Source organism: Gossypium hirsutum, chromosome D12 (genome assembly GCF_007990345.1).
Source record: "Gossypium hirsutum isolate 1008001.06 chromosome D12, Gossypium_hirsutum_v2.1, whole genome shotgun sequence".
NCBI lineage: Eukaryota > Viridiplantae > Streptophyta > Magnoliopsida > Malvales > Malvaceae > Gossypium > Gossypium hirsutum.
The window spans coordinates 59,521,516-59,546,563 of NC_053448.1; the positions used below are offsets into that span (position 1 = coordinate 59,521,516).

The 25,048-nt window shown below is 35.7% G+C and overlaps 3 protein-coding genes, 1 long non-coding RNA gene and 1 pseudogene across 5 annotated transcripts; 4 read left to right on the plus strand and 1 right to left on the minus strand.

Moving 5' to 3' along the window:
* The first annotated feature begins 508 nt into the window (after nt 1–508).
* Nucleotides 509–1,515, plus strand: LOC121224343 (uncharacterized). Its single transcript, XR_005921958.1, has 4 exons — nt 509–686; nt 928–1,017; nt 1,124–1,270; nt 1,400–1,515. It is a non-coding gene; the product is annotated as an uncharacterized lncRNA (long non-coding RNA).
* A 1,841-nt stretch (nt 1,516–3,356) lies between these two features.
* Nucleotides 3,357–6,600, plus strand: LOC121224583 (uncharacterized; annotated as a pseudogene).
* A 71-nt stretch (nt 6,601–6,671) lies between these two features.
* LOC121224584 (dynamin-related protein 5A) lies at nt 6,672–12,221 on the plus strand. The gene is made up of 17 exons (XM_041108047.1): nt 6,672–6,737; nt 8,154–8,312; nt 8,396–8,459; nt 8,560–8,667; nt 8,763–8,864; nt 8,979–9,029; nt 9,370–9,431; nt 9,692–9,776; nt 9,910–9,980; nt 10,089–10,283; nt 10,435–10,554; nt 10,692–10,762; nt 10,836–11,061; nt 11,158–11,208; nt 11,336–11,564; nt 11,647–11,786; nt 11,894–12,221. Exons 1-17 carry the CDS (start codon nt 6,672–6,674, stop codon nt 12,020–12,022), a joined length of 1,929 nt encoding a protein of 642 aa, XP_040963981.1. The 3' UTR covers nt 12,023–12,221.
* Nucleotides 12,222–12,283: 62 nt separating this feature from the next.
* On the plus strand, nt 12,284–14,987 carry LOC107947128 (GDSL esterase/lipase At4g10955). 2 transcript variants are annotated; one of them, XM_041107487.1, is made up of 4 exons: nt 12,487–12,786; nt 13,554–13,666; nt 13,814–14,427; nt 14,549–14,987. In XM_041107487.1, the coding sequence occupies exons 2-4, from the start codon at nt 13,605–13,607 to the stop codon at nt 14,590–14,592; spliced, it is 720 nt and encodes a 239-aa protein (XP_040963421.1). In that variant the 5' UTR covers nt 12,487–12,786; nt 13,554–13,604; the 3' UTR covers nt 14,593–14,987. The 2 variants fall into 2 exon arrangements, with proteins under 2 accessions (XP_016737180.2, XP_040963421.1); XM_016881691.2 differs by having other exon boundaries at nt 12,284–12,786; nt 13,814–14,987.
* Nucleotides 14,988–15,078: 91 nt separating this feature from the next.
* Nucleotides 15,079–16,434, minus strand: LOC107947129 (uncharacterized). Its single transcript, XM_016881692.2, has 3 exons — nt 16,243–16,434; nt 15,931–16,134; nt 15,079–15,520 (listed from the first exon to the last, which is right to left on the minus strand). Exons 1-3 carry the CDS (start codon nt 16,345–16,347, stop codon nt 15,353–15,355), a joined length of 477 nt encoding a protein of 158 aa, XP_016737181.2. The 5' UTR covers nt 16,348–16,434; the 3' UTR covers nt 15,079–15,352.
* Between the last annotated feature and the right edge of the window lie 8,614 nt (nt 16,435–25,048).

Consider the following 25,048-nt stretch of genomic DNA (forward strand, 5'->3'; position numbering starts at 1 on the left):
CTCGTTTTGCTGTTAGCGTAACAGCCAAGCATCTAAAGCCTTCAAACACAAATTTCCCCTTTATTTCCTGCTTCGAAAACCCAAACCCCTAGGTACCGGGAATTCCTTTCGCATTCCTCGTCAAAGCTCCTCGTTAGATCTCTCTCTTTCCTGGAAAAAAAAGAGGGTAAGTTTCTCTCTCGAATCCTTTGCATTTTTCTTGCATCCCTCTCTATGATCTGCAAATTTGTATATTAATTGTTGTTTGGTGAGTTATTTTCCCGTGTAAACCTTACTCAGTTGTCTAGGCTTCTTTTTCCCTTTTTTATTAACTTTTTTTGCGGATTTATTTGTTGTTTGGTGAGTGTGACGGAGGGTTTTTGTTTTTATTGTTATTAATTCTCTTACATTTTGGTTTCTTAATTTTAATCTTTTACGTAGCAAAGTGATAAATTATATCGTGGAAGTTATTTATCATGTAAATTTTATTTTAGAATCTCTTGAAAAGGCTTCCTTATTTCCTATGTGAGTATATTGTGTGTTTCTCACTTCAGATTGAACTGCCTTTTATTAATTTTTTTTTTATTTCAAATTATCTTCATCAACTGATTTGGATTATAAAACCTGTTTACTTTGTCATATGGAGGCTAATCCACTTACAAGTGAAGCAATAGCTCTCACAGAAAAGAAAATGAACATGACACTGGGTGAGCTATTAGCTGTTTGGTCCTTCTTAAAGTTATGTTCTTTAAGGGGAAAATAGTCTTCTGAATTTCCTTTTTTTATATGGACATAGATGACATCATTAAATTTTCAAAAAAAAAAACAACTTAAAATAAAGTCAAGAAGCAGCAAAGTCTACCTGTATGAATTTTCTTACTCAAGATCATATTGTCACTGCATGATGGAATTGATATTCTTATCTATTTTTATTTTCTTTAACATCAGAATAAAAGCCACAAACCTGTGAGTAATGCTGCTAAAGAGAAGGCTTTTAAGGTTCGACAGTATATGGACTCGTGTTCCTCTCTTAGACGGGTCTGTGGTTTTTAATTTTTTTCCGTTGATAAATTTCTAATGTACTTGGTCCATATGTTAATTAGGAAACCTTTTTCTTTCTCCTTTATGTTCCATGGTTTATCAGGGGGTTCTAGCTCAAAGAAGGTCAAATATCCAGGGAAATCGATTTCCCTTTACTGCTGAGGCTTCACGTAGAGCTGCAGTTGCCCCTCTTCGGTCTGGAGCTTTTAATGGTAGCAGAGCTGCAAGTGTCTAATTTGAACAAACCAAGGTATATGGATTTCAAATAGTTCATATTGTTGCTTTATGTGAGCAGCTATTGTTTCTTATAACTGGAATTGTTGCAACTGCAAGAATTACTGCTATGTAATGGCTGTTTTCTGTCTTTGAATTATTCCAGGTAAATCATGGATCTTCTACAATATTGATGACCTGTGGAATATGGTCCTGATAACTTATATCCAATTGCATGCTATGTGGAACTCCCAAAATTTGACAAATTTCTTGTGGGAAGAGTTGCCAAAAATTGATTATCTTGAAGTGTTTGGCTTTTGTTATTCACACTACCCAAAGTAGTATGCTTGTAGCCTGAGCTTTGTATCGATTTTAGAAACCATACGACACTGATGGTTTGATGATTGCAAATTGTGCAAGAGCTGTAAACGTGCATTCACTAGATTAATATCGTTCCTTTAGGTGGCTTGTTACATGATGAGGGACAAGCTCTTCATTTGTTCTGGAAATGTTAATGGGTAAGTGTGTGTCCCAATGGGTTCTGTAGTTTCTTCTGCTGGGTTTTCCTTTGATTTTGGTTTTCCTTATCAAGTTGTTTTGATCACTTTTGATTCTTTGATGGCTATAGTCATTGCGAGGCTGCATTTCTTCAATTTGCACTACTAGTTTTACTAGTCTCGAGGCATGTGATTTATCTTATGAGCGCTTTTTTTTTGGTCCACTGTTGATGCTTCATCTCTCATCATTTTAGGATCTCTTACCTGCTAAATTTCCTCGGTCAAACTACTGATTGATTGACACCATGATATTCAATTTAAAATTGACAATTTTTGGCAAAAGAGAATATTCTGCTGCCTCTGGTGCCTTGTGAGATATATTTGAGCTAGAAATAATGAAGCAGGAAGAATATAGATGGGGAATGATTAAATGTTATTATTTTAGGTGCTGTATTACTGAAAGGTGCATAATGATTTCTCGAATTTAATATCTACTTGTTCTAGACTGTAAATTTTAAAACAACTGAGTGACTTAAATGTAAATTGAATGGTCATCTATGATTAAAAGAGGTTGATTTTTTAGATTACCATGGCTCTTGGGGTGTACTCATATGGTAGAGCGCTCGCTTCGCATGCGAGAGGCACGGGGTTCGATTCCCCGCACCTCCATTAAGCCTTTTTTTTAAAAAATACTGTAGCTTTTGATCAATAGATGAAAAAATATAATAAAATTATGAAAAGCCAATGGGGTGTAGCTCATATGGTAGAGCGCTCGCTTCGCATGCCGAGAGGCACGGGTTCGATCCCCGCACCTCCATTTTTAAACGCGAACACCAAACTGCACAGTGCAATCAAAACGATCCTTTTCCATCCAATTTGTCCTCTGAACCTCTCGTCCTCATCTCTTTTTTGGTCCAAGTTACACCCCCAAAAAATAGAAAGAAAAAAAAAAGTTTAAACGGAAATCAAGTGCATAACTCAAATTCCAGTTCTAAGCAGAGGCTAAAAATGAGTCTGAGCTAGCTTCTTCACCATGGCTGTCTCGCTTTTCCCCTCCGAACACTAAATTTCCCGACTATTACTCTCCAAACAACTTCACTCTCTTTTCCCTCCTTTACGCTCTAATCCCTTCTCTTCTCATCAAACCAACGGCCCTTTCAAACTCAAAGCTCCTTAAACGAAACCCAACAAACGTGTCGTTAAGGAGGAGGAAACCTTCGGTTTAGACGAGCGCTACTGAGCAGGAGTCTCGGCTACTAAAGATGCTGACGAAGCACTCGAAATGATCGCTCAAAGTCAGAGCGAAAGCGGTGAACAACTAAGCGCGGTGTCGAAGTTTCTGATGTCGTTTGATAATAAACGCCGCGCATTGATCGTACAATGCTGACTTGGCGTTGTCTGTTTTCTACCCATGCGTTCCAGTTTCCGACACAGGTTTCTTTTTTCTCCCTTACTGGTTGACTTTAAACATAAAAAATAGTCTTTGTAATGTAGTTATTCGATGTTTTTTGGTAATAGTGTGAGTGAAAAAGGCCATGGTTGATAGATGGAAATGGTCAAGACCCGATGTTGGGATTACACACATTTCTAGGCTTGGCTACATTTAAGGGTCTCTGATGCTCTAAAATGATCGATGATATTGCGAGGGTCTCCTGGTGAGGAGTGGGACCAGTTCTTCTTAACTTTTGCTATAGAAAAAAAAGTTCTTTATCATCTAAAAAAAATCTGATTTTTGTTTCTTTTGAAAGTTCCTTTGGAAAGTTGTAAGGTGCCCATTTGTTCCATGCTGTTGTGTTGCACAACCACAACTGGAATCAGTAAATAATGTAGCTTTGAGGTTCTTAAGTTTGGAGGCTGAGCTAAATATTGCATTTACTCAAGATTTTGCTTCTATATTATACGTTCTGCAGATGTATTTGCCAAAGCGCTACAAGTATAGCTGTTTGGCAACATAATGTTGACCGGAAGAAATCAGGTTGGTTGTTTCTGTATATTTACTTTCTGGGATGTTGACTTTTCCCCAGGAGCTAGTTCTGACCTGCCATGGCATTTAACTTATAGCTTGGTTTGTGTTCATATCTCAGTCACAAAGTTTAGTGATGACTCTAAAAAAGAAAAATAGTGATCAAGGTTTTACTGAATAGTTGTGGCCTATGTGATTCAGACCCTTCATTTTTCTTTGAAGTAGTCCGTGGCCTATGCCATTATGAATGCACTATGTTTATGAGTGAATTAACTGACTATAAAGCAACAAATTTTATTTGCTCCATTTTGGTTTAGTGTTGATAACACACTATATTCGTGTATGGTGTTGATGCCGGGATATTCACTTTTGCTAAGGAACTCCTCCTGCCGAACGCAGCATGGAGATCCAGCATGGAAAAGGGGGCTAAAATCTCTGCAAATTATGAAACAAAGAGTTCCTGCTGCTGTTCATTCTATTCTGGTATATATTCACTACCTTGTTTAGCCATTCGGTTTTCTGATTTGACAATATGCTCTTTTGGATTCAAAACTTGGTTTTTGTATCATTCAGTGTGCTATTTGTTCATATTATTTATTTCATCAGTGATGACAAACTTCTTTTCCTTTTCCCCCTTCAAATCCTCTCTGAACATTCTTTAATTAGTTCCACCTACATCCACATTGTAGGTACAAACCCCTTCTGGTGTGGCACGTACACACAGGTTTGCTACTGAAACAGTGAGCTTCCTGCACAAGAAGGAGAAGGGTAACCATTGCTTGTGCTGCTCCTTCAAATGTTATAGAGAGGTCGGTCCCTTCAAGTTTAGTCCTAAGGCACCTAACTTTTACCCTGGGGAACCGATGTGCCTGACAAACCACAAAGATGGCAGGGAATCGCAATTACTAAGAGCCCTGCAAAGATGGAAACACTTCCATACTTAAGCCTCAGTTTGTCATTCCACTACTCACTGTTCTGGCTGCTGGAGATGCTGCCTCAGGGGTAATAGACCCAAGCTTACCACAATTGCTTTCAGTAGCTGCTGTAGGATCACTTGCTGTTGGAGCAACTTTAAATGCTGTCATTTTTCCACAATTAAATCTGGTAAGCTGCTATCTTGACTTGATTTCTGTTTTTGGTCAGCTATATTGACTTGATTTAGTTTACCATTGTCTACAAAACCTTAAAACCCTGTTATCATTGAGGTCCCTACCCTTTTTCAAGGCTACATCATTTAAACTATGTTTCTCACAACACTGTTTCTACATCATTTAAACGTTTCTTGCTCATGGCAATCAAGATAATTTAATTCAGCTCTGAATCGTTTCCACCATTTCTATGGAACCTGTTAAGAAGAAAAAGAAAAACAATTTTCTTGGACAGAATAAATGTACTCATTTAGTGATTGATGGTAACAGCTTCCTCAGAGATCAGTGGAAACAACTGCCATCAAACAGCAGCTGTTATCTCAGTATGATGTATTGCAGTCTCGCATCAGGGACCTAAAAGAAGCTGCTGAAAAAGGTACTATCAGGGACCTAAGACTATCTGTTAATTGCCTAGATATAAGTTGAAAGAATGTATTTCCAAATATTTAGATAAATCACACTCTCAATCAATCTGTTAGTCATAGTGTTATCTAAGTCAGTTCATCCTAGGGTGGCTTGATATTTAAGTCAAGAAGCTGTTCATTTTTGGTGTAGGTTTGGATGCTGGCTCGCATTGCCAATTGGAGAACAAAATTTTGCTGTAGGAGAACCTTCATATCGTGAAACTCTACACATATAATTACTGTGTTCTTAATTAATTTTATGCCTACTGGTCTTAAATAAACATCTTTTCCATCAGCCATCATCGTGTTATCTGATGGCTCATAGGTACTTGATTTTCAGTACGGTGGAACAACGTTTCTTTGTTATCTTTTTCAGTGCCCGAAGAAGTAGAATCAAAAGGGTGCGGGAAGGCTTGGAGAATTCGCTCAGGGGAAGGATTGAACTTATTGATAGTTTTGCAAGAGTAACTCTTTCTATTATCGAAACCTTAACAACTCTTCACTTATGTTTAGTTTTTATGACTGTATCATATTAATATATGTGGTATTTTATACTCCTCAGATATCGTCATGATTGAAATCGAGGTGGAAATGGACTCGGATGTTCTAGCTGCTGAAGCAGCGAGCAATGCAGTGAGCACTAAATCTATATGTATCGTCTCTGCATTTAGCAAGCATATGTAGTAAGTAACAATTCTTTTTCTGTAGGAAACCATTGCTGAGCAGATACTACAAATCATGGAGCTTGAGAATCTTGAAGAGGCATGTTCCTATCTCTCAAAGCAATTTTCCTTTATGTTCTTCAGCATGTCATTTGACTTTCAATTGATGTCTTCTGACATGTTTATACAGAAATGGAAACTCCAAGCCGAAGCAAATGACGAGGCTGAAAGACTACTTAGTTCCCAATCTATACCTACTGAACAGATTTAGATATCCAACCAGTAAATATTTGATTCAAGCGACACTCATTTTACATTGTTAAGCACCAACCTGTGGATCGTTGTATGCTTTCTCCCTAGGACATTATTTTTTTGATTAGATCAGACCAAAAGTCGAGGAATCAACATCAGGAACTAGATGTCAGACACCGATCCAAATACCCTTTGAAGCATTTCAATCAAATAATTGATGAGATGTGGGAAGATGGTGGCAACAAAACATCAATATTCCTGGTCATATATCCAAGAGCTATTCCAACAACTTGCTGGATAAACTTGGTTCAAGCCTTACTCTTTATATGTTAAATTCCATTTTTCTCTTGTATTAGATGAACTCATGGAATTCATTTTGGAACTTGTAAATTTTGCAGCAAATTGTATGTAATAATGTAAACAGATGAAGTAATGGTGAAAGCCAGTGTTATGCTTGTGGTTTCCTTATATATATAAAAATTCCAGGTCCAATGGCTTTATTGGGTTTGTAAATGGAAAAAGGTTTCCTAACTGCCCGGAAAATTCGAGGAGAATTACGGACAAATTTGGCCAGATTGGTATACTCGTTTTAGGTTTGATTCTTTACTATTCGTATTCTGATTCTCTAATAAGGTAAATGATGCTATTCTAAAAGTTTAGTTTTAATTTGATAATTATTGAGCTAGGTTTGAGTTATTGGGTGAGTTTAAAATTCGAGTTTAATAATACTCGGCTTGAATGGCTCATTAGTTTTATCGAGCTATTCAAGTTTTTTTATTTTTAATATATATTTTAAATATTTTATATTATTAAATTATGTTATTGCCTATATTATTAATGTTAAATTTAATTATCAAATTAAATCCGAGGGTTAATACGTATAAGCTTAATTGAGCTTGAACTTGAGTAGCTCAATCATATCCTGAATCAGGTTTAAACCTAAAAATAGATGTTCAATTGAGCTCGAGCCAAATATTAAGCTTCAAAACTTTAGATTGAGCTTACTAATATTTGAACTTGGCTTTTGTCTGATTACACCCTATCATCGTTATCGTAATATGTAAAATTCCTATTTTAAAAAGGTTTATAGAATATGATTATGGAAAACTCTCTTCTTTGTTTTACAATTGGTTTAATTTTCTTTTTTAACGTGAAATTCCATTTGTTAGTTTTTGTTTGTTTGGATGGATAATGTTGAAATGCAAACCCTCCACTAGCTATATAATTTATTTAATCAGGAAAATGAATTGATTAATAATCCAAACGCTGCCATATGTGATTATGACTTTAGAGGGTCTGTCCCTCACCCTATAGACAAATATGAAAAACTAGAGGGAAAAACCAAACCTCGGGAACTCAGTGAGTATTTTGAATAGCCAAACGCGTCTTTATTTTATAAGTGACAAACTAACATTTAGTCCTTAAACTCTATAGCATTTTTCAATATGATCTTTGAACTTTTTTATTCACATTATTAGTCTTGAAACTCAATATTTTTTTCCAATTTAATCTCTGAATTTGGATTCCGTTCTGGAGTAATTATATGCAACTTTGTGTCACATCAAAATTCTATATAAAATCTAGAAAAAAGAAAAATATAATTTATAAAAAAAATCCAGGTGATAACATGGTGCATTCTCAAAATACCACGAAACCCAAGTTCAGGACCAAATTGAGAAAAGCTTCCTAGCTCCGAAACTATATGTGGACCAGAAAAAAGTTTAGGGACCAAAATATTAAAAACTGTTAAGTTTAGGGACTAAAGGTTATTTTATCCCTATTTATAAACTAACCGTTTAAATTCGTAAATCGTAGTTAACAAGTTTCCCCTGGCTTGCTGACTATCTTTGTCGTATTGACTCTCACCTTTTCCACTTTTAAACTTTAAAAAGCCAAGCCAAGCCTCGCGAGCTCTCCATTCTCCTTCCATTTCAAAACTTACTTAAGAAGTCTCTCTTCCCCTAACGGTTGATCAGAATCCGACGCCGTATTAGTCTCCGGCATCGATTTTCGCTTGCCAAAGAAATGGAGAATTGATTTCTCTTGTGAACAAGATTCAAAGAGCTTGCACGGCTCTCGGTGACCATGGAGAAGCAAGCGCATTGCCTACTCTTTGGGACTCTTTACCAGCAATCGCCGTCGTCGGCGGTCAGGTGAACAACACTCGATATTTTCCTTCTCTTTTCAATTGTAGTCAACTTTATTTTCTGAGTGATGAAATTTGAATTTCAAACAGAGTTCAGGAAAGTCTTCGGTGCTGGAAAGCATTGTAGGCAAGGATTTCTTACCGCGTGGATCCGGTAAATGAATAAATAAATTGCCGAATCGATCCGTCCTCGTTAAGAACTTGAGAAGTGATTTTTTTTTCTTTTTTTTTGGTTGGATTAAAAATAAATGCAGGAATTGTTACTCGGAGACCTTTGGTGTTACAGCTTCATAAGAGTGACGAAGGAAGTAGAGAATGCGCTGAGTTTCTTCACCTTCAAAGAAAAAGATTCACCGATTTTTGTAATCTTTTTTTATTCCTCTTGGCTTTCTTTTTACACACGTTTACTAGCAGCGAAGCTAGAATTTGAACTTTTATCGTTTAATTTGTGTTATAGCCGCTGTTAGGAAGGAGATTCAAGATGAGACGGATAGAGAAACTGGTCAAACGAAACAAATCTCCAGTGTTCCAATTCATCTTAGTATATATTCCCCCAACGGTATGTTCTGTTCGTTAAAACGTATTCTTATGTTTTAGGCTATTTGATTGCTTGAAAATTTACATTTTACAAGCCCTTCTCTTATGTTATTGATTTTTTTTTAATTTGCTGCAGTTGTCAATTTGACTCTGGTTGACCTTCCTGGTCTTACGAAGGTAGCAGTAGGTAAGTTGCAGAAAAGCCTAGTTAATTAATTTTAAGAAATTTTCTTGCCTTATAATGCTTAAACCGTTGTAGCCTACTGTTATTGATTGACTGATATATGTATGTATATATATACAAAATTTTCACAGGACCTAAGATGTGTAATCTTCGAATTTGCTTTTTTCTTTGCCGTGGAAATTTCAATTATAATAACTATAGCATTTTACCACTATAGCACTTTTAAGCCTCCTATCTTTGTTTTTTTTCTTCCCTCTCTTTTCGTTGCAATATTAATTAGCAGAGTTTTTGTTTAATTTGTATAATAGTTTGTGAAATTCATGGATTATATTGCTAAATGCAGAGGGTCAGCCAGACACCATTGTGCAAGATATTGAGAATATGGTTCGCTCATATATTGAAAAGGTAAAATGAACCTGCTCTTTTTTGTGCTAGTCCGGTGCTCCAGTTTTAAGAAATTTTACCTAAACATGATTTACAATTATGTTATGGCCGATTAGTTTTTATGATTTACAAGGACCCAAATGTTTTGCATGAGTTTTACATTTACTGTAAATTGTTTCCTTCCCCTTTTTCCCACAATAACTTTGCTGTAATTTGTGGTTTATACAAGAATGAGAGCTGAGTACTGTTGCACTATTTTGTTTGGTGAACTTTTTATGCAGCCCAACTGTATAATCTTAGCTATTTCACCTGCTAATCAAGATCTTGCTACGTCGGATGCAATAAAAATCTCACGTGAAGTGGACCATGCAGGTAAACTTTGCAATACCAGTTCATTCTATATTATTTTTCCTTGTCATTCACCTCAAAATTTTTACCCTAATTGTAGTTGTGATATTATGTCAAGTTATGGGTCATACTCATTATTATTGGTATAAACCTTTCAGGGAGAGGACAATTGGTGTCTTGACAAAGATTGATCTGATGGATAAGGGTACTGATGCAGTTGATGTAAGTTGATTTATGCATTATTTACTGTCATGCAAAACATTTTAAAGTCTTCAGCAGAGGGTGCCTTGCGCATTGTCAATGTTCTGATGCACATTTTTATTGACTTAGATATTGGAAGGAAAATCTTATCGGCTGAAATTCCCTTGGATTGGTGTTGTGAACCGCTCACAAGCAGATATTAACAAGAATGTTGACATGATTGCTGCTAGGCGTAGAGAGCGCGAGTATTTTGCTAGTACACCAGAGTATAAGCACCTTGCTCAGAGAATGGGTTCTGAGCATCTTGCTAAGGTGCTCTCAAAGGTATAGTATACTAGTCACATTTGTGAATGCCTTTGTTTTTGTGAAAACTTTTGGATGCTTAATCTTCTCTTGCAAGGGACATCACGGTACTGGATTCAGTTCTACTTTTTATTCAATTGTATTAACCTAGTTGTACTGGTTAATGTCACAGCATTTGGAAACTCTAATTAAGTCCAGAATCCCAGGCATTCAGTCCCTTATTAATAAAAAAATTGCTGAACTTGAAACTGAACTGAGCCGCCTTGGAAAACCTATTGCAGCCGACGCGGGTGTAAGTGTTCTCTTCCTGCTCACTCTCTTTGTATCTGTGTGTGGACTGTGGCGTTTGGTTTCCTTGAGCTTCCACTTTCAGTTGATTCTCAGTTATAAGTTCTTCGCAAATAGCTGATAGTTTAGTTACTTTTACAGGGGAAGTTGTACACAATCATGGAGATCTGCCGTCTTTTTGATCAGAACTACAGAGAACATCTGGATGGAGTGTATGTATATAAACATGTTTTGTTCTTACCGTCTTTAAGTCATTTCAGTTTTGATTTCCATTGTTGTTTACAGGCGTTCTGGTGGTGATAAGGTTTACAATGTTTTCGACAACCAACTTCCTGCTGCGTTACAAAGGTTGCAATTTGACAAACAACTGTCGATGGAGAATATTAGGAAGCTCATTACTGAAGCTGATGGATATCAACCTCATCTAATAGCTCCTGAACAAGGATATCGTCGTTTGATTGAATCTACTTTAGTTACTATCAGAGGTCCAGCTGAGGCCTCTGTTGATGCGGTATGAAATTAAATTTGAGATTTTCAGAATTGTTCAACTACAGCCTATTTTTACATTTTTCAAGTTGGATTGATTTTGTCTTTTTACAATTTTCAGATTCATTCCATTCTGAAGGATTTGGTTCACAAAGCTATGAATGAGACTCCAGTATGTTCCTTGTCTTTGCTTATCTTATAAATGTATCAAAGAAATTATCCGTGTTTGAAAACTATTGTCAGACCATTTCTTCAAGCTGGTCGTGGTATATAAGCATCAATATGGTTTGGTTTTTCAGGAGTTAAAGCAGTATCCTGCTCTAAGAACAGAGGTCGGAAACGCTGCAATGGAATCTCTTGAGAGAATGAGGGAACAAAGCAAAAAAGCAACACTTCAACTGGTCGATATGGAATGTTGTTACCTTACGGTCGATTTCTTCCGAAAGCTACCTCAAGAGGTGGATAAAGGTGGCAACCCTTCGCAATCAATATTTGACAGATACAATGAAGCATACCTTAGGAGAATTGGTAGGACAGATCTTTAATTGTTTGAAATTTCAATGTATGTTATGGGTGCTGATCATGGGTTTCTATGACAATGTATGTGCAGGAACAACGGTTCTGTCTTATGTTAATGCGGTCTGCGCTGGGTTGCGCCACTCGATTCCCAAGTCCATTGTTTATTGTCAAGTCCGTGAAGCTAGAAGAAGCTTGCTCGACTTTTACTACACTGAATTGGGTAAACTAGAGGTAGGAAATGGTTCACTCTTATCATCATTAGTATTTAGTTACTAATTTAGTATAACAGATAAACAGTCGGAATTGATACCTGGGAAATCTTCTTTTCTTTTCCGTAGCAAAACCGGTTATCGGCATTGTTGAATGAAGATCCGGCAATCATGGAGCGACGTAGCGCTCTAGCCAAGAGGCTAGAACTATATAGGAGTGCTCAAGCAGAAATTGACACAGTGGCTTGGGCCAAGTAGAATGGTGAAACCGTCATTCTTTCATTTATGAGCAGAGAGACTGTCACACTTGGTATTTACTGGGAGAAGGTTTGGTTTGCTTCGTTGTATTTTTAAGGCAATATAGTTTAACCATATCTCAGCAAGCAACGTAAGTTGTGCGATGTTCATGGTACAATTTTTATAAATTTTATTATATAAAAAATTATTTGCCCCATTATTTGTTTTTCTTTAATTTGCTAATAGCATGGGAATGACTAAAATTACCCCTAATCCGATATTTGATATTTAAAGTTTGAATACCAATTTAGAATGAGGGACATAGTTTGGGATGTCTGGTTCAATTAACTCAACATTTAATTATATCATTTTAAAATATGATGACCAATTTAGAATTTAAACCACAATTTGAAGACATTGATGCAATTAACCCTTATTAAAGCCGAAATTTCAGTTAAAACTTAAAAGCCCGTCCAAAGATCACCGATCGTAATCGCAAGTTTACATTTCATCGTTCCTGGGCTGATACGGCGTCGGGGGAAAAAAACCGAAAACGAAGGAATATTGCACGGGATCCGTTGCCATCTTCCCACATCAGGACTCGAAATAAAACAGACAAGTCGCACAACGTTAAAACTTCGGTTGGATGACAGACATATTTTTCTCGTTACGTTTATGCCTGTCTCTCGCCAAGCAAGCTTCAATTTTACTACAAAATTCCTTTCAATAATATAAAAAGAAGCACACAGATCTGCTCATTTTAATTCCATCCCCAAAAGAAAAAGGTAAAAAATTTTCCTCCAATTTTCCATGTTTTCTTTTTATTTTCCTTCTTAGGTTTATTCTTGATGAAGCTTTTCGTGATATTTGATTGTTTTAGGCATTTAGCTTTGATGGGTTTACCTTAATCTTTGCTCATCTTTTTAAGGGAATTTGTTCAAGTACTTTATTTAACTGTCAAGGGTAACCTGAAAAAAGGAGTTATGGTGGTTTTATGCTTTGCTTTTGGATTAGTTGATTCTTAATTATGATGAGGTGGCCCTTTGTATTTATATTCCATGTTATGTTTCATAGTCTGTAGGGATGTTGATGGATCTGTATAAATTTGTATGGCGAGTAGAAATTAGATACAAATTTTCAATATAGAGTATACCTTATATGGGGCTAATTGAATAAATATAGAAACAAATTTATGGTTTTTGTGAATTTTTTTTTATCACTTTCTGTTATGATTTGCTTTGAAATATTTGTGATTTGGCAACAAATACAGCCATTTCACCAGGATACAAACTTTAAAAGACAAGAATTAAATGCTACTTAAATATTTAATTTCCAAGGTGCCCAGAATATGAATTTTGCAATTCTCAGAAGTTTTCTGGCTGCTTTTGCATGAACTGTATCTGAAAATTTTTGGTTTATGTACCGATACTTGACTCTGCCCTGATCGAAGTCTGGTAAATTGTTCTGAAACTTTATTTGGAATAATACCATTCATGTCTAATAATTAGTTCGTTGGCAGTTTTGTGTTCACTGGTTTCACTTGTGCATGCAGCTTAGCATTTCTGAATATCAAAAAGAAAGAACAAGAACTGCAAATGCTGTGATGAGCTTTGAGAGGGAAGATTTTGGTCTTTTAGGGCCCTTACACCTAAATAGTATAGACTGGTAAGATCTTACCCTCATTAAACAGAAGAATTGAAGATGTTTAAGGTCTAAGAACTTGAGGATCTTCGAATCAATTTGAATCTCAGCAGGTGGATCATGGATAATGTCTTATGTGCTGAAATATTGTTGTATGTTACTTGTATGCAGGGCAAATTCAAATCATCGAAGGTCTATAGCAGCTAGTTTGGTTCAGGGCACCTATATTTTGGAACGAGATCGCCAAGAAAAACGTCAAGGCTCTCAAGCACTAGCTCCTCCGTGGTGGGAATTCTTCCATTTTAAGTTGATTCGTCAGCTTGTTGATGATGTTGATTCGTGCGTCTTTGGTGCCATTTATGAGTATGCACCACCTTCATCTCATTGTAATGACTCAATTGATCGGAGCCCCCGCTATGTGATTGCCTTTCGAGGTACCATAAATAAACCGGACTCCTTCTCAAGAGACTTTTCGTTGGATATCCACATCATACGAAATGGACTTCACCAAACTTCTCGCTTCGAGATTGCCATGAAAGCTGTTCGAAACATGGTTGCTATGGTCGGTGATTCAAGTGTCTGGCTAGCCAGCCATTCCCTCGGGGCAGCAATGGCAATGCTGGCAGGAAAGACTATCGCTAAAACAGGCAACTTTTTGGAAGCTTTCCTCTTCAATCCTCCATTTTTATCTGCCCCAATTGAGAGAATCAATTATGGGAATGTGAAACATGGACTGCGGTTCGCAAGCAGTTTCATCACAGCAGGACTTGTTCTTGCCACAAAGGGTAATAGTCAAACGAGTCAGTCTGAAGATCCATTCTTTATTTTGTCTGCATGGACCCCATGTATATTTGTAAACCCCACAGACCACTTATGCTCTGAATACATTGGTTATTTTGAGCATAGGAAAAAGATGGAAGAGATCAGGTATGGGGCCATTGAGAGGTTAGCAACCCAGAATTCATTAGGAGATCTATTTATGAGTGTCGTGAGGAGGAGTGCCGAAGCTGCAGAGCCACTGCATTTACTTCCTTCAGCATATTTGACAGTGAATCTTACTCCATCCGAAGATTTCAAGCAAGCCCATGGGATACAACAATGGTGGAGACCTGATCTGCACTTGAAGTGCAATCTTTACAAGTATAAATAGTTTGTCCCTGTCTAGCTTTTGCTTGTATATGTAATTATGTACCACTAGTCAATCCTTGTAGTGGTTCATGTTGCTGTGGGTTAGGGAAAACAGAGATATATGTATTGTTTTCCATGTGAGACTCTCAAACTGATAGATTCCAGTCCATTTTCTTGTCAATAAGTATAGAATATGGTTCCTTTTTGGATAGTAAAACAGATGCGAAGAATACCTTATTTTCTATATATATATATACACATACATGCTGCTATCCTAAACAGGACAACTTTTCACAAGCTGAAGAATCTGTTGTCACTTCAAAGACATGCTATATTTCTAGATGGGATTCAACTCTAGTCTCTAGACAATTGCTAGATACACAGTGAGTGTTTGTATAAAAGGAAAAGCTACTCTTCACAAATAACAGATACACAAAAGGGAAAAGCTACGTTCATAACTTAGGTATTCATTTTGAAGGATGATAATGCAATAGAGCAGCATACACAGACTTTGTCTAAAAAATACTCTGCATCAAGCACATACTGTTTCCTCACCTCATAAGTTCATATCTTCTACTTTTTCTAAGCATGCTTTGCATCTGAGGTATGCTGATCGATCAATAAATCGGAAATCCTCTGGGCATATGGAATACGGCTTTGAGAACTCCTTGGACCTTCAGTACTAGGCTGATTGTTAGAAACTTCTTCATTGGGGCTTTGACATTTATCAAACGGAAACCATGAGTCAGCCTGTAAAACAAGTAAATAGGAAAAGCTTTAGGAAAGGGTAAATCACAGAGTAGAAGACAGTACTCTTCTGCAATTATTTGGCCCATTAAATTTAATCATAGGTAATCAAATATTTACCCCTAACTGGACGAATTTAACACATATAATTTTATTATAACCCTATTTACTTGCAATTCAAGAAACTTTCTCTATTGGCCCATAGTCACCCGCAGAGGCAGAAGATAGAAGGAAAAAAACCAATAAATTACTCAGCATTTGTGTTTTAACTTTCTCCACCATTTGTTTTTCATCTATAATTTCTACGAAATGAAAGATCGAGCTGGTCAATAGATCTAAAGAAAGCAGAGAGATTAAAACAGATGGATAGATCACAAAATAAAAGTAAGCAGAGAGAGAGAGGAAGATAATACAAGCTTCATAGTTTGTTCTAGTCCCAGATTCTTTTGTTGAAGCTCCCGATTCTGTTCACGTAATTGATGTATGATGTTTTCGAGGATTGAAACCATATCGTTAAGCCTTTCATTGTGGTGTCTTAAGCACGAATTTTCATTCCTCTGCGCCGCCGTCAAAGCCTGCAATTCCGTTTCCGCTTTCTGCAGTCTCTCAAACTCCATCTTCATCGATCGCAAAGACGGCAACATAATCAGTAAGCTCTAGTAATAGTTTAACTAAGAAAAAAATAGAAACACTGGGGGAAATTTTTGAGTTGTTGATATACGTACGTTACGCTCTCGGCGGCGGCGACGATCACGCTCTATCTTTGCTGATCTCTGAGCTGGAGTTAATTGACGTCTATTGGTAACCATTGATTCTCTGGTAGGTTTCATTTTTGTGTGTGTGTGTGTGTTCAGTTTTTTTTTTCTTCCACTTTTCTTTCTTAAAAAGGAGTTAACGAATTCCACCTCGTAAGCTCCTTGTCCATTTCGGGGGGTTTTACAAAAATATTATAAAAAAAAATAAAAAATAATCAAAATGTTTTAACTTTTTTATTTACCAAAATATATATTTTTTTATTTACCAAAATATATAAAAAAACAAAAAAAAAACTTGCAAAAAAAATCTGCACCGATGTGACGGCACCTTGGTCACGCTAAAGCCATTGGCGGCACCAATGGTGCCAATGCCATTGGCGGCACCAATGGTGCCATACTGATTGGCGGCACTACTTGTATTATAAAAACGAGCTCTATCCAGCTGAAGGGAGAAAAATCAGAAGAAAAAAAAAGAAGAAGAAGAGGTGCTGCGGAAAAGAAGAGAAAAAGAAGGTATTTTTTAAAAAATAATTGATTATATTGTTGTTATTATTTTGTATATTTTGTAATATTTTTTTGTTTTAGTTTAGTTATTAAGATTAATAAAACTCAAAATAATAGTATTAGTTAGTATTATTATTGTTGTTGTTAGTATTAAGATGTTATTAATGTATTAAGATGTAACTTAGTAATATTATTGTTAGCAAAAAACTAGTATTATTATTATGGTTACTTATTATTTTTATTTACCAAAATAAACTAGTTAGTAAAAAACTAGTATTATTATTATAGTTAGTTAGTTAGTTATTATTTTTAGTAAAATTAATAATTTTAGTGTGTATTATTTTGAGTATAAAATTATTAATATTATTAGTGTGTTAGTTATAAGGATTAGTGGTTAAACGGTTTTCATGTACAAAATTGCATATTGAAACATTAATTTTTTTTAAGTAATTTAGTTACCGTTCGAGAATTTTTATGAGATTTTATTTTTTTTAACAGATTAAATATTGAAGATGGATGCTAAGTTTCTTGTATGCGTTTATTTCGATGGAGTCATCTTGACAACAAGTGTTGGATGTGTATTTGAATGTCGGCAACAAATAGCAATGAGATTTAATAGAAATGTATCGTTCGATGAAATGAAGGCAATGATTAATGCAAAAATTCATAGACGTTGTGGGAGAAGGATATCAAAAATTTTCTACAAGTTTTCAGTTTCGACAAATCCGGTCAAATTCATCGAAATGGAACTTGTAGACGACGAAGACGTGGAGACAATGATCGATCTCTACTGTGGGAATGGGAGTGAGAAGAATGCACCGATTCACTTATTTGTTGAGTTAGTCGGTATGGAGCAAAATGAAGATGTTACTGCATCTGATGAAGAAGACGGGGCTGAAGAACCGTGGATGGTGGCTCCAATATCATACGTTGATAGTGAATCAACTATGGTAGGATCAGTATCGACCTGAATATTACACTCGATGTTGACATGGTTGGTGGTGAAGAAGAAGGTAGTGGCGAATAAAAAGGTGGTGGCGATCATTGGGATGAAGAGGTCGATAGTGACGGTGATCCCGATGTGGACGATGTACCTGATGATATTGACGATAAAGATCTCAACAACGATGAAGGCATTAATGCTTCTTCGGCCGGCGAGCAGATGCGGCGTATTTTGATACACAATAATCCTAGGCCACACATGTCGCTCATAGACCTCGACGCAGCATATGTAGCTGAGTTTCTGGAGTACCCTGAAATAGTTCATTCTCACGGGCTGGCCGTAACATCTGATGATGTTGAGTTATTCATAGACCAGAGATTCAGCTGTAAAGAAGAGTGCGTATATGCCATTAAACGGTACAGCATGAAGATATCGGTGGATTATAAAGTCTCCGTGTCTACTCCGACAGTATATGTTAGGGAGTGTTGGAAGGCAGCGGAAGGCTGCAATTGGCGGGTACGAGCTACATTCATTAGAAGTTCTCAGATTTGGGAGATACGAAAATTTGTTGGTCCTCATACATGCATATCAACACGTATGACAGAAGATCATGGAAAACTTGATTCGAAAACTATTTGTACGTGTATCATGCCAATGGTGAAGGACATGCCGACCATTAAAGTTTCGGTACTCATTGCGGAAATGCAAGCACGATTCTAGTATCGAGTCTCATATCGGAAAGCATGGATAGCTAAATAGATGGCGATGAAGCAATTGTATGGGGATTACGATTCGTCGTATAACGAGCTTCAAGGTTGGATAGCTACTATGCGGGAGTACGTACCGGGGACTGTGATTGAGTTATAGATAAGTCCATATTACGACCCGGATGACCAGTTACAGCCAGCAAAAAGGATTTTCCATCGGATGTTCTGGACGTTCGATCCATGTATGCGGGCATTTCCCCACTGCAAGCCACTTGTGCAGGTGGATGGGACCTGGCTGTATGGAAAATATACACAAATCCTACTTCTTGCAGTTGCTCAAGATGGTAACAGAAACGTGCTCCCGATAGCATTTGCTATCGTAGATAAAGAGAACATGGAGTCTTGGGAATTCTTCCTCACAAATCTGCGGAAGTATGTTATTAGGAACGATAACATTTGCATCATCTCCGATAGAGGGAAGGGTTTAATTGCAGCTATTAGGCGTTCTGGTGTGCCGTGGAGATCCGTTTATTGCATTCGTCACATTGCGTCTAACTTCCATAAAGATTATAAGAATGCAGACTGGAAGAGATAAGTCGTGGCAATGGGTAAATGATAACCTTGTCTTTTCAATATAAGTTGTAATGTTTGATGTTATTGACTTACTAAAACTTATTTTTCGTTAATACGTATGCAGCATACGAGTTAGAGCCACATATTTTCCGGTAAAGAATGATCCGACTTGAGAGTGACATTGAGGGGTAGACAAACACATCTTTCCGACAATGGTTGCGCACAATGGAGCCGTGGCGGTGGGCTCAACGTTTTGACGAGGGCTTTCGTTATGGCCACATGACCACAAACTTAGTCGAGGGGATCAACGATGTCCTGTTGAAAACACGTCATCTTCCGATTGCATCGGTATTTTCTGCTACTTTCTACAGGCTGGCTACTTTGATGCCAAGAATGGGTCAGCAGCAAGTCGACTAGATTTAGGCGAGACATGTGTTTGTCTAACATGTAAGGGATGCAATGGTCGTAAACCGTCGTAAACCGTCGGTCGTCAACCTAGGTCCTACGGAGTTGATCTCCGAAACAGACAGTGCGAGTGCAGGAGGTTCGAAACACTTCATTATCCCTGCGCGCATGTCATGGCAGCATGTGCTAAAGTGAACCTTGATGCTGAACAATATGTCGATAATGTGTACACGCTGGAGCGCACATTACGTGTCTGGAAGAATGAGTTCCCCGTCCTGCCAGACCTATCTACGTGGGAGGTGCCGTCGATGACTTTCGAGCTTCTCCCAGACAGAGGGCTACGGAGGAATCCAAGGGGTCGTCCGCAGTCAAGCAGAATCCGTAATGAGATGGACATTAGGGAGAAATCTGACGGAAAGTGTTGTGGAATATGCAGGTTAAGTAGTCAAAGCCGGAATAAATGCCCTAACTGAAACTTTCATGTTGGACAGTTGTCCGGATCGGGTCGAAATTGAGCTAATGCTGTAAAATTTTGATGTATATTGTTATAAAAAGTAATTTAATTAATAATAATTTTTATTATTCGGCTTATGCTTACGCTTAAATTGTATCCAAATTGTTTCCAGATTAAGTTATAAAATACCATGTGCGCATTTGGAATTATTAAGATTATATCGAAAATAGAGGCATTCATAATTCGATTCAGCTTTAATATAATGAAAAAATAGAATAATGGATATTTATACAAAAAATTTAGAAGTAAGCAAAAATTAAAATAGAAATATTAAATTTATACAAAAAGTGCATTAAACCCCTAAAATTGATGGTTTGATGGTGTTGTTCGGGGGGTATACCTACGCGGAGGTCGACACTCACGGCCTGGGCGACAACCAACATCCTCATCGTCCACAGGTGGGGGTGTGGCAAACATAGAGGAAAGGTCCTGTGGCTCGTTCGCCGCCGACGAACTTGAACCGGAATGAGTCTCCTAATGCTGCGGATACGTGTCGGACGGGCCGGGCATGCCGTACTGCCCTTTGCTCGTATTATTTTCTCGATTTTTATTACTGTAAATAAAAATATATTATTCTCGTATTTGATTATTTTATATTATTTCAGTACATTTTCTTTGAAATATTTTGTATTAATTATTTCTGAATTTTAAAAAAAGTTAGTAATACACTCTTACTTCTGCCATTTGTTCGTATTTTTTTCTCCGCATTTTATTACTTTAAAAAATATCATAAACTTAGTCTTTTATAATTTTATATTATTTTAGTGCATAATGTTTGAAATTTATTAATTTAGTGTGTTAAGAGGGAATAAAAGAAAATAATAAATAAGGAGAGATTAAAAGGTAATTTGCCACATATTGGTGCCGCCTTTTTATTCCCCTCCATCACCCTTTTTTTTCCTCTATTATTTTGGTAAATAAATTTTTTATAATATTTTGGTTTTTTTATTTTTTTGTAATATTTTGGTAAAAAACCCGAAATAAACCCTTTCCCCTGCCCTTTGATCGTATTATTATTTTCCCGATTTTTATTAATTTCAATAAAAATATATTATTTTTGTATTTTATTATTTTATATTATTTCAGTACATTTTGTTTCAATTATTTGTATAAATTATTTCTGAATTTTTTAAAAAAATTTACTAATACACTCTTACTTCGGCCATTTTTTCGTATTTTTTTATCCACGTTTTATTATTTTAAAAAATATCGTAATTTTTTATTTTATAATTGTAACAGCCCAATTTTCAGTAGTGTCAGGACAGTGATTTGAGATCACTAAATTCGATGAAGAAGTTAGAAATATTTTTGAATTAGTGAATTTTGTGATTTAAAAGAAATTATTAGGTAAATTGGGTCGAAAACGAGGTATCGAGACCTCGATATTATAAACTGAGCCGTAAATATTTTTATAAATATTTACGGAGTGTCAATAGGATAATATTAAAGTTTCGTTAAGAAATTTTAATGTTTCGATAGTTAATTATGAAAAAGGATTAAATTGCAATAGGGATAAAAGTTTAATTATAGATTAAAGAAAAGTTAAAAGGACCAAATAGGCAATTATGCCTTTTTCCAAAGTTGAGGCGGCATAAGTATAAAAATCTGAGATTTTTATGTGTTAAAAAAATATTATTATATTATAGTAATGATTATGTTTTTATATTATATTATCATTAATATATTATATTATATTATATATATACATAAAACAAAAGAAAGAATAGAAAAAAAAGAAAGAAAAGAAACAGAATAGAAGAGACGAAACAGAGAAAGAAACAGAGAGCAAAACGGGCAGAGAAGGAAGGAAAGAAAGAAAGAAAGAAAGAAAAAGAAAAAGGGAAATTTAAGGTTTTAAGGTTCCAAGCTCAATTGGTAAGTCAAATTAAGTCTTTTTCTTATAATTTTTGAGTTTTTGGAATCCTAGAGATAAATACTACTTGATTTATGTTGATATTTTGAAAGTTAGTAGATTGTTAGACATGAGTTATGTTGAATTAATTGATGAACTAGAGGTTAAAATGATTGAATTTTAAGTTAGAAGTTAGTAAAAGATTGATTTGTAAAATAAAATATAAGTTTTGAATCGATAGGGATTAAATTGAAAGAATCCCGAAATTAGGGATTTATGGGGAAATTGAAGAATTAAACTGAGTTTATAGTAAGAATTAAGAGAGAATATAGAGTTAGAATGCAAAAATAAAATTAGTATTGATAAGGGATTAAATTAGAATTTGATGTTGCCATAGAAGGAAAAAAAATGTTCAGAATGTTATAAAACATAAGAATAAGAGATGAAGTTTAATTTCCGAACCTTGGGGCAAAATTGTAATTTTCAAAAAGTTAGAGTCGAGGGCTATTTTAATAAATTTGAATATTAAATAAGTTAAATTTGCTATTATAGATCAAGAAGAACGAAATTCGGGAGTAGATCGGGGAAAAGAAAAAGTAAAGGACTAAATTGTAAAGTTTAGTCACATTTTGTATCAAGGTAAGTTTACAGTAAATAAATGCAATATTCTTTTATTTTACATTATTATTGTCAATTTCCAGCATTTATATATTTATGTTATGAAAATATTTAAAGTCGAATTTAAGGTGAAGTGACAGAGGAAAAGTGTTAGAAATCCCCGGTTGAACCCTAGGAATGTTAGGATATTAGGGTTGACAGGACAGAACAGAAATGAGCCATGTAAGTCCATATTAGAAATATGGCTTTGGAGACAGGATTGAGCCATGTAAGTCCATATTATATATGGCATTGGAGACAGGAATAATTCATGTAAGTCCATGTCAAAGACATGGCATTGGCAGGATATTGAAAGACAGGAACGACCCTAGTATCCTTAGTATTCCGAGTGGTTCAACGGGTCAGAATACGAGTTAAATTACAGTGAATTAACAGCAAAGGAAAAGTAGATTATATTTATGAAAACGGAAAGGTCAGGTAAGAAAGAAGGTAAGGGAATAAAGAAGAAGATAGAAATTGAGAAGTAAAGAAATTTATGATGTTAGATGATATTATGCATAATTATCCATTATGTTGAATGTTGTGATTTATTTGCTTGTAAGCTTACTAAGCCTAGTGCTTAATCTCTTTATTTTCTTCTTCTTATAGTACTTATCTAGCCACTCGGGGATCGAAGGAAACGTCGGAGGCCGATCACACTATCAAAGAAATAACTCGGTATAATTAGACGTTTTGTTTTGTGTATGGCATGTATAGAAACTTAGCTACTTTTGGTATAATATGAACAATGAGTGATGTGTAAGTAGTTGATGATGTATGGTTATTAAAATGATTAAGGATGAAGGTGTTTGTTGTTATGAAAGATTAGGTGATAAATTATGCATGGAAATCATGAAAGGATAAAATTTTGCAAAGAAACAGAATTCAGGCAGCACAGTGACGTGAATTTGAAAAATCACCCAAGATAGTATAAAATGAATTAGAGGGTGAATGATATATGGAATTAAAGCTTGTTGAGTCTATTTTCATGGACAAATAACGGTGTAGAAAAAAGAAATTTATATTTTAAGATATGTGAATTTTAGTAAGATAGGGTCAGAACTGTTTTTGGAGTCCCCTATTCTGAGTTTAGAAAATAATTACAAATTGTACAAAAATGGTTATGAGTTGAAATTTACATGCTTAGATTCCTTAATGAGTCTATTTTCTATAGAAACAAGTAAGAACTTCATATGAAAATCCTATAGCGAGAAAACTTATTTTTAGTGACTAGAGGTCAGGGCAGTCTGGTGGTGACACAGGGGAGACTTTAACTAATAAACTGTACTAATTTGCTGAACAAAAAATTCTAAAAATTTTATGGTGAGTAGATATATGAGTCTAGTTTCAGGGAAAATTTACGGGATTAAATTTCGAGTTCTTTAGCTCAAGTTATAATTAATTTAGTAACTGCTGCGCGATTAGACAGATTTGCTGCGAATAATGAAATAAATTTTCAAACCTAGTTTTTATGCTCCGAACTGGTAAGATAAGCTAAGTAATGCCTCGTGCTCGACTCCAGAAACGGTCTCGGGTAAGGGGTGTTACATTTTATATAACCCACAGGTCCCAGGATCGAAACCTGGCTCTGATACCAATAAAATGTAACACCCCTTACCCGAGACCGTTTCTGGAGTCGAGCACGAGGCATTACTTAGCTTATCTTACCAGTTCGGAGCATAAAAACTAGGTTTGAAAATTTATTTCATTATTCGCAGCAAATCTGTCTAATCGCGCAGCAGTTACTAAATTAATTATAACTTGAGCTAAAGAACTCGAAATTTAATCCCGTAAATTTTCCCTGAAACTAGACTCATATATCTACTCACCATAAAATTTTTAGAATTTTTTGTTCAGCAAATTAGTACAGTTTATTAGTTAAAGTCTCCCCTGTGTCACCACCAGACTGCCCTGACCTCTAGTCACTAAAAATAAGTTTTCTCGCTATAGGATTTTCATATGAAGTTCTTACTTGTTTCTATAGAAAATAGACTCATTAAGGAATCTAAGCATGTAAATTTCAACTCATAACCATTTTTGTACAATTTGTAATTATTTTCTAAACTCAGAATAGGGGACTCCAAAAACAGTTCTGACCCTATCTTACTAAAATTCACATATCTTAAAATATAAATTTCTTTTTTCTACACCGTTATTTTTCCATGAAAATAGACTCAACAAGCTTTAATTCCATATATCATTCACCCTCTAATTCATTTTATACTATCTTGGGTGATTTTTCAAATTCACGTCACTGTGCTGCCTGAATTCTGTTTCTTTGCAAAATTTTATCCTTTCATGATTTCCATGCATAATTTATCACCTAATCTTTCATAACAACAAACACCTTCATCCTTAATCATTTTAATAACCATACATCATCAACTACTTACACATCACTCATTGTTCATATTATACCAAAAGTAGCTAAGTTTCTATACATGCCATACACAAAACAAAACGTCTAATTATACCGAGTTATTTCTTTGATAGTGTGATCGGCCTCCGACGTTTCCTTCGATCCCCGAGTGGCTAGATAAGTACTATAAGAAGAAGAAAATAAAGAGATTAAGCACTAGGCTTAGTAAGCTTACAAGCAAATAAATCACAACATTCAACAT

What these genes read in the sequence shown, in the direction of transcription:
- LOC121224584 (XM_041108047.1), top strand. Translation starts at nt 6,672, where the DNA reads ATGGAAAAAGGTTTCCTAACTGCCCGGAAAATTCGAGGAGAATTACGG. An exon ending in AAAAAGATTCACCGATTTTT is followed by an intron (nt 8,668 to 8,762) that starts GTAATCTTTTTT and finishes TTTGTGTTATAG; the next exon opens with CCGCTGTTAGGAAGGAGATT. An exon ending in TTCGCTCATATATTGAAAAG is followed by an intron (nt 9,432 to 9,691) that starts GTAAAATGAACC and finishes CTTTTTATGCAG; the next exon opens with CCCAACTGTATAATCTTAGC.
- LOC107947128 (XM_016881691.2), top strand. Translation starts at nt 13,605, where the DNA reads ATGAGCTTTGAGAGGGAAGATTTTGGTCTTTTAGGGCCCTTACACCTA. An exon ending in CACCTAAATAGTATAGACTG is followed by an intron (nt 13,667 to 13,813) that starts GTAAGATCTTAC and finishes ACTTGTATGCAG; the next exon opens with GGCAAATTCAAATCATCGAA.
- LOC107947129 (XM_016881692.2), bottom strand. Translation starts at nt 16,347, where the DNA reads ATGAAACCTACCAGAGAATCAATGGTTACCAATAGACGTCAATTAACT. An exon ending in GCCGCCGCCGAGAGCGTAAC is followed by an intron (nt 16,135 to 16,242) that starts GTACGTATATCA and finishes CGATCGATGAAG; the next exon opens with ATGGAGTTTGAGAGACTGCA. An exon ending in TAGAACAAACTATGAAGCTT is followed by an intron (nt 15,521 to 15,930) that starts GTATTATCTTCC and finishes CTTGTTTTACAG; the next exon opens with GCTGACTCATGGTTTCCGTT.